The following is an 11,430-nucleotide window of genomic DNA, read 5'->3' as shown; positions in this document are numbered from 1 at the left end:
TGGAGGGGATGTGGCAAAATTGGGACATTAATGCATTGCTGGTGGAGTTGTGAACTGATCCAGCCATTCTGGCTGGCAATTTGGAATCATGCTCAAAGGGCTATAAAAGAATGCCTGCCCTTTGATCCAGCCATACCACTGTTGGGTTTGTACCCCAAAGAGATTATAGATAAACAGACTTGTACGAAAATATTTATAGCGGTGCGTTTTGTGGTGGCAACAAACTGGAAAAGGAGGGTATGTCCTTCAATTGGGGAATGGCTGAAGAAACTGTGGTATATGCTGGTGATGGAATACTATTGTGCTAAAAGGAATAATAAACTGGAGGAGTTCCAGGCGAACTGGAGAAACCTCGGGAACTGATGCAGAGTGAAAGGAGCAGAGCCAGAAGAACATTGTACACAGAGACTGATATACTGTGGTAAAATTGAATGTAATGGGCTTCTGTACCAGCAGCAATGCAATGACCCAGGACACCTCTGAGGGATGTATGGTAAAGAACGCTACCTACATTCAGAGGAAGAACTGCAGGAGAGGAAACATATAAGAAAAGCAACTGCTCGAATGCATGGGTCGGGGTAGACATGATTGGGGATGTGGACTCGAAACTACCACACCAATGCAACCACCAACAATTTCTAAATAGGTCTTGATCAAGGACACATGATAAAACCAGTGGAAATGTGCGTCGGCCATGGGTGAGGGGAGTGCGGGGGGTGAAGGGGAAAGAATCATGTAACCATGTTAAAAATGATTATTAATAAATGTTTAAATTAAAAAAAAAAGCAAAAAAAAATTAATTGGTTGATTGAATTTAGAAACCTTGACCTTCCATGCCTTAATTGGTGTGTAGGTGAAAATTCCCCTCCTTACATATATATTAAGGTCACAAATAATTCTTTGATGGACTCAACAACAGATAAAACTTATAAATTTCTAATTATTGACATTAAGCAAGGAGCCCTATATGCTGCCAAAAAATGCTTTTCACTGTTTCAGAAGACCTCTGTAAGGTCCACCAGCTGTTCCTTTTCATATTTTGCCAATTACTTCACCATTTGGAAAAAAATGTAAATCCTTCTAAATGAGCTCCCCAACTATTCCAAAAGTCTAGCCTAACTATACATATAAGCAAAATCAAATTATTGAGGAACACCTCCTGTCTAGATTATGATAAAGATAGACAGAGGGACAGTTCACTTGATTTATTAGTACATACAATCTTGAACTGAACTGAACAGCAATGTGAGAGCAGGATCCATTGTATTTGGAAAACTGGCCAGCATTTTGAATGAATCTCAGGTTCTTTCTGAAACAAAAATCTATTTTTTAACATTAGTGTTTCCATTGTCATATATCTGCAATGTTGTGGAATACCACAGCCATGTCCTATTTTATGTCTGCCTGGTTTGCTTCAGATCCTTAATGCCCTAATACCTTATATCTTTTTCACTATATCACCTTCTTCAGGCTGCACTTTACTATTACTGCACTAATTCTTTACTATATTAAGATCATTTTAAACTCTATTTCTTTCTTAGATGTTAACAACTTTGCTCAAATCAATGGTAAGGTGGGGCTATAAAAAGAAATTAGTTGAAACAAATTAAAAATGAAAAATTATAACTAACATTCTCTCACAATCCTTTGGTTCTCTGACTATACACAATGATCCTTTTGTATGACTTACAGTGAACTATTGTTCTCTTCCTGGGAATAAACACACTCTTGAATTGTGATTCATGGGGGGAATTTGTTCTTTTCCTTTCAACCTTCTATTGTTCTGTCCCTATTTTTTTTCCACTATGAAGAATTCAAAGACTGGATATTAGCTTGCTACTGGGAAAAACCAATGGAAAAAAACTGAGTTAAATTTAGAGCATTTCATTTACAAGTTAAGATACTACACAGTTTGTTAAAATATTTCTTTCCTACTTCCTAATCCAGAATTCAATCTATAATTGATATTATACCTCTAAAGAGTGGTCTCAAAGAATTGTTATAATGGTTAACTTAAATAGCCCACTGTGTTATATAAAGGAATCAAATAAACATTAAAAAAGAGAGAACAAGAACAGAAATTTCTCTATTTAGAAAGTTTACTTTTATCAGAAAACGTAAGTTTTAGCATAGTTCTTGATACATAGGAAGTTCACAATAAATACTTGTGGATTGATTTCAATTGTCTCCATCAATTTTTTTCTCCTCCATTATGATATTCCCTATAAAGGGCTTCTTTTGTTAAAAGGAGCACGTAAATATTGCATATAGTAATTTTAGGACTGTCCAAGCAAAAAAGATAAGTTCAGCAGTCTTTATGGTATAAGTTGAATATTTTATATTTTTGTTTTTTTCACTACTGATTTACTTGCTTGTTTTCTGAACCTAATGGTATTTTGTGGTCAAGGGATTTGAATAAGCAGTTTTCAAAACAACTGCAAAAAAGTCAATTATAATAGAAAAATAAGCTATTAAGACACTAATAAGAAGAAAGTGCAAAATAAAAACAACTCTGAAGTTGAAAAGTTATCTCACTCCCTGCAAGTTTGCAAAAATAAAAAAAAATAGAAATAATTAAAGTTAGAGAGGCTGTTGGAAGATAGGTACACTATTATAATGAACAGTGAATTGATATAATCATTCTGGAAACATTTAGAAGAATTTGTAAAAGAGACTAATATCCTTTGGCCCAATGATTCCACATGTACCACCAACTCAAAGAGATGAAAACAAAAAAGTCCAATATATACCACATACGATGCACTTAATAAATACTTTTTTATTGATGCTACTTTTTGTAGTAGTAAAGAGAAATAAAACATCTATTTCCTGGGGAAATATCCTTAATTGTGGTACATAAAATGTGGCATACTATAATGGAATATTATTGTACAGAAAGGAATGATAAAATCAGGGAAATGTGGGAATATTGGTACAAACTGATACAGAAGGAGAAAAAATAAGGAAGTTGAACCTTGAGAAATGAATTTACTTATCCAATGTCATATGATTACTTTGTGGCAAAATCAGGACTAGAATTCTTTTCTCTTAACTTCTACCATACCAGTAGGCCTCCCAATTCTTTCCCTCCCTTCATCACCATCTCCTTCTCTGAGATTGTAAGCAATTCGATATAGGTTATACGAGTATGATCAGGCAAAACACATTTTTACATTGGTTGTGTTATGGAAGAAGATCTAAATGACAATCTTAGAAATTTACCAAAATGTCTTTTCTTGTTGTTTCAATATTTCACTTATGTGATATATGTAAAACCTTACCTTTTGTCTTAGAATCCATACTGTGTACTGGTCCTAAGGCAGAAGAGCACTAGGGGCTACACAATGGGGGTTAAGTGACCTGCCCAGGGTCACAGGAAGTGTCTGAAGTCAAATTCGAACCCACAACCTCCTATCTCTAAGACTGGCTCTCTATCCACTGAGCCTCTTTGCTGGCCCTTATGTGATATATTTTAAAGGAGATACAACAACAAAAACTAGAAGAAATTATGTTGCCAAAGTAGCTAACAAATTTTGGCATTTCTCTGTATATTCTGTTCTTTTCTAAAACATTAAGCAGTTGTATATCTGTGGATGGTTTTAATGCTGGAAAATAAAATAAATAGCCAAAGTCTCATGAATATACAATAAAGAAACACTCTGTTATTTAATATTTCTTCTTTTTTTTTACCTCTGGCATTCCCTGTGGCGAGAAAGCACTAAAAGGTGGTACCACATCTGGAACATGTTCATATCCTGGAGGAGGGGGTTCAAATAATGATGTGTTGAATATCTAAAGAAAAATCACAGTTATTAAAATCCGCATTCATAATCCAATTCTTTTGTGTACCAGTCTTAATTTACTGGTCCAATCTAATAGTCTTTTCTATTAAAAGGGAATACAAACTCTTGGTGGAGTTTTCATAGGGATAGGGAGAATCAATCAACAAATGTTTATTACATAACTACTTACTTATTCCACAGCTATATGCTGTGGGAGACTACATAAAAATGTAAGGTATCATTTTTACCCTCCAAGGGCTTTCAAATATTATCAATCAGACAATAGCAACAAGAAAAAAATTACGTTTCATAAAAATTCAGAGAAGGTTGAGAAAAATAGAAGACACAAAGATAACTATAAGTTTTCTCAATAAAAATATTTCTCTCAATATTCCAGTGAAAAGATGGAATTAAAAGTAATTTCTTAAAAAACTGAAAAAATACTGATAGGAAATTTTGAAAATTCTAAAATAATATGTCTTAGATTATCTTAGGTATTTAGGAGGAGGAGAAATGTTATTTCACAACTTACAAAGGCTCACTGTACAAAAGTTGGTAAAATACAAAACTAAACCATACTTCAAATATACTAAAATATATCATCACATCACTCAATTTGAACTTGGTACTGATTTTCACTCATTGCTAAAAGTATTAATATTGTGAGATGTATTTTATGAGATCAGAGGAAGGAATTCCTGCCAGAACTTGTTGAGACACACATTCCCTTTTACATTACATCAGCCCTGGTTTTAGACCCTTTGACTAAAAAATACAGTGCTATCAAGTGAAACAATGAAAACAAATAGAAATGAAGAGGAATAGCATTTAAAATTCAAACTGGATTATAAAGCAGTAGCAGCAATCACAACAATTTGGTACTCTTTTCAAAAAAGAAATGTAGAAAAATAAAATGTATTAGATAAAATATAACGATAACAACAACAATAATAGCTGCCATCTATATTGTACTTTAAACTTTGCAAACAGTTTAAATATGTAATGTTATTTTATCATCAAAACAACTTCATGAGTAGGTGCTATTATTATCTCCATTTTGCAGACAGGACAACAGAGGCTCAGAAAGTTTGGTCACATCTTGGTCACACAGCTAGTAAGAGTCTGAGGCAGGATGGATCAAAACTCAAATTTTCCTGATTATTGCACTCTGTATTTATAATTACTGGAGCACTCATCTTCTTAAGTGCAAAATAAGCACTAGTTCCAATGGGAATAATAATTTGTTTTTCTTACTATCTTTATGCTATGTATTCCAAGTCACAGAAATCTTCATGAAGGAGGTAGGGCTTAGATTGGGACCTACATGGCCATAGTACTTACATTTATATGGTGTTGCCCTATTTTCAAAGCCTTTTTCATTATCTCATCATTAAGAGCACTATGAAATAGATAAGGAAAGTATAATGATCCATAATTTAAAAATGAAGAAATTAAGACTTAAGAGTCCTTGAGTCCAAGGTCATCTAAATAATAAATGGCGGAACAAGATATGAAATTCCGTGTTTTGATTCTCTAAGTCAAGACTTTTTTTAATCCATTGAGATGGGGGTAGGAAAGAGGAAAATAGGGATGCGCAGGAGAGGAGGATAGAAGTCATCTTGGGATGAGGAACAGGACTAAGAAAATTTACCATCAGTATATAGAGCAAAGTGAGAAAATTATTTTTAAATTTTAGTTAGCTTTTTAGGTAGGGTAAAGTCAAAACTAACACAACTTTGGACTTATTTTCAGTATTTTAATTTTCCATCAACATTTATAAATGCCAACAGACTTTATATTTTGGATAATTTTTAACAGAAATGTTTTTAAAATGTACAGTACAATGCCCCATTTTCTCTAACAGTAGATGCATAGTTGGCTATGCATAGATGGCACTGAAGATAGAGTGCCCAGCCTAGAGTCAGGAAGACTTATCTTGAATTCAAATCTGGTTTCAGATACTATGTGAACTTGAGCAAGTAAATTAATCCTGTTTACCTCAATTTCTTCATCTATAAAATGAGCTGGAGAAAGAAATGGCAAAAACTCTGATACCTTTGCCAATAAAACCCCAAATGGGAATGTAAAGAGTTGAACAAAATGGAAAAAAATGACTTTAATAAAAAATGACAAATAATTTAAGGAATATTTAGGGTTAATAGCTTAGATGAACTAATAGTAAAAATGATATCTAAATTATTTGTCATATTTATTGCTGTAACAGTAAAATTATGAATGTAATATTTTGTTAGAGGCAGCTAAATGCTGCAGTGGATTTGTGTAATTGACCTGGAATGAGGAAGATCTGAGTTCAAATCTGATCTCAGAAACCTACTAGCTGTGTGACCCTGGGCAAGTCACTTAACTCCTATTTGCCTCAGTTCCTCATCTATAAAATAGGGGCCTATTGGAGAAAGAAATGGCAAGCCACTCTAATATCTTTGCCAAGAAAATTCCATGGATAAAGTCTAGGGGATCATGTAGAATTCAATATGATCAAAAGACCAAACAACAATCATAACAATATTTTGTAGAGCTAAAATATAATAACAAAGTTCATTCATAGGATGAACATGTTCTAAAATCTATAGAGAAATAATAGTGGGAAAAAGGAATGGAGGAGGAATAGAATTTTCAAACAACAAATTACATTATAAAATAGTGATTCTCAAAAGTACTTATTACTGGTTAAAAAACAAAAAAGCAGATCAGCTGAAACATAATATATTAGAAGATCCATTACCAACTGAAATCAATAACCCAGTGTTCCATACAGCCACAATAAAAGTTGCTTGAAGAAATTCCTCTTTGGCAAGAAAATCTGGGAAACTTGGAAAGCAGTTTGGAAAGGTTTGTGAGGATCCAAATGAATTAATATTTATATGAAGCACTTAACACAATGCCTGGCAGATAGTAGGTGTTATATAAATGTCTTCTCCTTCCCCTTTTGTAGGAAAGAGATAATAACAGCACCTATAATACGGAGTTGTTGCAAGATACAAATGAGATATGTCTTGAAAATACTATATAAAGGTTAGCTATTATTAGCTTGTCAAATAGTATTTATTCCTTCATGATTTAACAATGGATGTATTCAAACTACTGAATTTCATAATTGTTTTGTCTTCATTCTGAACAGTAGGCTTCATTTGAGGACTACTGGTAAATAATATAAAAAACTACTAAATAATTTTACTAAACTACCCTCACAACAATGTACATTTCAAATGGTAAAATGATCCAGTTATAAAAAAAGTTATAGTATGACATACTTAGAGAAGAATGGGAAGTTGTAGCTTTTGTAGCTGTTAAAAGAGTAAGAATGTATGTATAACTAGAGGATAAAAAGAGATTATCAAAGTCAGAATATATAATCTCATTTATATACATTTTAAAAACTTTTGCATAATTAAATCAGTGAAGTTAGAATGAGAATAAATATAAAGCATGTTATATTTTATATGTTTTAAAATCTGACATACAAAATTTATAGGGAATTGACAGGAGACCAGTAATCATTTCCCAAAGGAAAAGCAGTCAAAGGATATGTACAAAGTTTTCAATAAAAGAAATGGAAATTACAAATATATAGGTAAAATAAATCAAAATTACTATTAATCAGAGATAGGCAAGTTAAAACAACTTTCAGGTATCATCTTGTAATCTTCAAATTATGAGACAGAAAACAGGAAAATTCAGTTGTAGATGGGTGCTAAATCACTGCTGGTAGATATATGAGAATTGGCCAAATTATTATAGAGAACAATTTGGAATTATGGAAATTATGAAATTGGTCATACTTTGATCCAGAGATCTCACTACAGGGATTATATCTCTGGAAAGTTGATGGTAGGAAATAATCAGATGTACAAAAATATTCATAGTATCATTATAATCCTATCATAATGAAAAGCTCATATTGAAACAAAGTGATTAGAAGAAATGGCTAAATACTTTAGTGTATAAATGTAATAGAATATGACTTCACTGTAAAGAATAATCCAGATACTGATGGGCTTTTATCTACCAAGCCCCAAGACATTCTTCTTCCTTCCTCATGCTGCCTCTTGTTAAGGGCTTACACATGTGCGCGCACACACACACACACACACACACACGTTCCCTTAAATACCCTAATATGCCAATAACTCAGTTCCTATGACATATTCTTCCATCTGTATAAGCTATACAATGAGATGGTCATATCACTGATCTTGCCATCACTTACAAGTATTCCACTTCCACGCGAAATTCCTTTATCAGATTATAATCTTTTATCATTCTAATCTTTAACCTTTAATATATTTATATATAATGTGTTATTATATATAAATATATTAAAATATAATTAAGTAATATATTTAATCATATAATCTTTAATCATGTCTTACAAAGCCTAACCCTGATCTTCATCCTTACCACAATCACCATTTCCAACATCCCTCTCTTTCGTGGACCCACACAAATAATAAAAAGGTCAACATCTTTCCTTGTTCTAATGACAGCCTCCTCCTTTTCCTATCTTAATATTTTGGCGAACCTACTCTAACTAACCTTCTACTTTCTAATCTTGTTGATCCCTTGTCCTAAAGTTGCTGATCAGTCCTTGACAAACATGAATTCTGGATTACTCCCAACATTTTACCTTTTTATCTCATATTCATATACTATTAAACAAATATGAAGGAAATCATGACATCTTGTTTAATAGACCCATTACAAACATATTTTATGGAATCTTAACTGGTCCCTAATTGTAGCAAGACAAACATTCTAATGTTTGCCTTCTATTTGATTAACTATCCCACCCCCACCTCTCTCTCTGTGTATATATATACCCCACTCTAAACCTTCTTGTTTTTCCTTTAACCTCCCTGATTATCTCAGTCTAAGATCTTATCTCATATTTAATAAAAAACTGAAACCATTTGCTGAAACTCCCTCTTCTCCCTTCCTCCTTGTCTTACATAACTTAGACAACTGGATTCCATTATCTGTTACCTTACTCCAATGTTAGATAAAGAGGTGACCTTTTTCCATGAAAATCCAATCTCAAAACATTTACCCTTGATCCCATCCATTCCCACCTTCTCTAATAAATGATCTCCTCTATCGTCTTCATTCCTTTTTTCAGTCTCTAATCTTCAATCTCTACATTTCTGTTGGATGCTTCCCTGCTGCCTACAAACATACTTTTGTCTTCTTTATCCTTAAAAAAGGCCTCTTGATCTGACAATCCCTACTGGTTATAATATAATCTCTCTCCCCCCCTTCTTGGCCAAAGAAAATCATCTACACTCATTATCTCCACATGCTCTTCTCTCACTCATTTTAAATTGGAATTTGGCTTCCAGTAACTTATCCAAGTTACTCTCTTCTCTGGACCCCAGATTCCCTACTTGGTTCCACTCTCTTAGTTAACTTCTACTCCTAACATGCTATTAGTCTATAAAGAATATTGCTTAAGAAGCTGTTAACTCTTTTTCGTTGTCTCCCTTTTTCCTTCCTAGGTTTTCATAACTCTTCTCTCTCTTGGCTTGTCTCATCCTTCTAACCATTTTTTTTTTCAGTTACCAGAGCTGGTTTGCCCATCTTATACTCACTAACCAGAAACTTCTCTCAGTGTTCTGTCCTGGGCTCCATTCTTTTTGCTCTATATAATCTCACTTGGTGATCACATCGACATATATGAGGTTAATTATCTTTATGCATTTGATTTTCAGATCTATATATCCAGCCCTAGTCTTTCTCTTTGATCATTTCACTTACTGCCTTTTGAAAATCTTGATTTGAATGTCTTTAAGGTATCTGAAAATCAACATACCCAAAAGAGAATTCATTATCTTTCTCCTTAAACCCTCTGTACTTGCAAGCTTCTCTATTATTGTCAATAATACCAACAATCTCCGAGTCATTTAAGTCTACAATCTTATTTTTATCTTTTACTCTTTCTCTCACTCACCCAACATGCCCAATCTATGCTCAAATCCTGTTGAATTTACTTTCACAATATCTTTTATACTGGTTTCTTTTTCTTCACTTAAATAGTAATAGTCACTTTCATGTCCTCAACCTTTTATCTGGATTGCTGCAATAGTTTTCAATTGCCCTTTTCTTCTAATCTTTCCTCCATTCATTTGCCTTTGTTATTTTTCTTAGGGAGTTCTTTGATGGCTTGTTCAACTTCTTTTTCTGATATGGTATTATTTAAGTATTCTATTTCTTCTTCTGTTAATCTAGGCAATCTATATATTTGTAAATATTCATTCATATCACCTGGGTTGCCATATTTATTGCCGTATAATTGGGCAAAATGGTTTTTAATGATTGTCTTAATTTCCTCTTCATTAAAGGTGAGGTCTCCCTTTTCATCTTTGATACTGTTAATTTGGTTTTCTTCTTTCCTTTTTTTATTAGATTAACCAGTACTTTATTTTATTTGTTTTTTCAAAGTACCAGCTTCTAGTCTTAATTTATTAATTCAATAGTTCTTTTACTTTCAATTTTATTAATTTCTCCTTTAATTTTTAGGATTTCTAATTTAGTTTTCATCTGGGGATGTTTTTTGTTTTTTTAAACCCTAATATCTTTATGCATAAAGATATTAGGGTTTAAATATATATATCCTTCTATATTAATTTTGTTACAGGGCTAGGCAATGGGGGTTAAGTGACTTGCCCAGGGTCACACAGCTAGGAAGTGTCTAAGGCCAGATTTGAACCTAGAACCTCCTGTCTCTAGGCCTGGCTCTTAATCCACTGAGCCATCCAGCTGCCCCCAGGGGATTTTTAACTTGTTCATTTCTAGTTTTTTAATTTGCATGTCCAATTCATTGACCTCTGCCCTCCCTAATTTGTTAATATATGCACTCAAGGATATAAATTTCCCCCTAAGTATTGCTTTGGCTGCATCCCATTGATTTTGGTACAATGTGATTTTTCTAAAGCTTAAGTCTGATCATGTCACCCTCTTCCATTTAGTAATCTCCAATGTCTCTCTATTACTTCCAAGGCTAAATATAATGTCCTCTTTTTGGCATTTAAAGCTCTTAATAACTTGGCCCCTTCCAACCTTTCCTGTTTCTCACACCTTACTCAACCTCCACACCCAATGCCCTTTAGTCTTTTGACCCCAAACTCCTCAATTTTTCTCCTACAATACACTCTATCTTTGAATTTTCACTGACTCGCCCAGAAGCCAGACTAAAAAGAGTTAAGAAAAAAAAAAAAGAAAGGAGATAGAAACACTAATTCTAGATGGTCTTTTCAAAAGGTTTAGCCACAAAAGGTGGGATGATAGGGAAATGGGATGATAGCAAGAATGAAAGAGTCAAATGAGGGTTTTATGAGGATAGGAGAAAAGTTGGCATATTTGTAGGACTAAGTAAGCAGGTGGTAAAAAAGAAAAAAGAGAAAATAGAGAAGTGAAAGTGGGGATGATAAAGGACAGATTTTCTAGAAGAGATGGGATAAAATGGGACCACTTATGTAGGTACAGGGACTTGCCTATGTAATGAGTAGGGCAAACTCTTCAGGTTAGGAGTTGAAGGAAGAGATAGTGGCTAAAGATTTCCAAGTGATATGAAATAAGGAGGAAAAGGAGAGAAGAGGGAACTCTCAATGAATGGCTTCAATTTTTTTTAGTAAAA

At 33.4% G+C, this 11,430-nt stretch overlaps 1 protein-coding gene across 1 annotated transcript in view; it reads right to left on the bottom strand.

Moving 5' to 3' along the window:
* Positions 1 to 11,430, bottom strand: part of FOLH1B (folate hydrolase 1B) — an 85,635-nt gene that overhangs the window by 55,846 nt on the left and 18,359 nt on the right. The window contains exon 4 of the mRNA XM_044668217.1: positions 3,691 to 3,792. Coding sequence (XP_044524152.1) covers positions 3,691 to 3,792 — 102 coding nt within the window. The remainder of the gene's footprint in view (positions 1 to 3,690; positions 3,793 to 11,430) is intronic.

This window comes from Gracilinanus agilis, chromosome 3, assembly GCF_016433145.1.
Source record: "Gracilinanus agilis isolate LMUSP501 chromosome 3, AgileGrace, whole genome shotgun sequence".
In the NCBI taxonomy this organism is placed as follows: domain Eukaryota; kingdom Metazoa; phylum Chordata; class Mammalia; order Didelphimorphia; family Didelphidae; genus Gracilinanus; species Gracilinanus agilis.
This window is presented reverse-complemented; position numbering and strand designations above follow the sequence as displayed.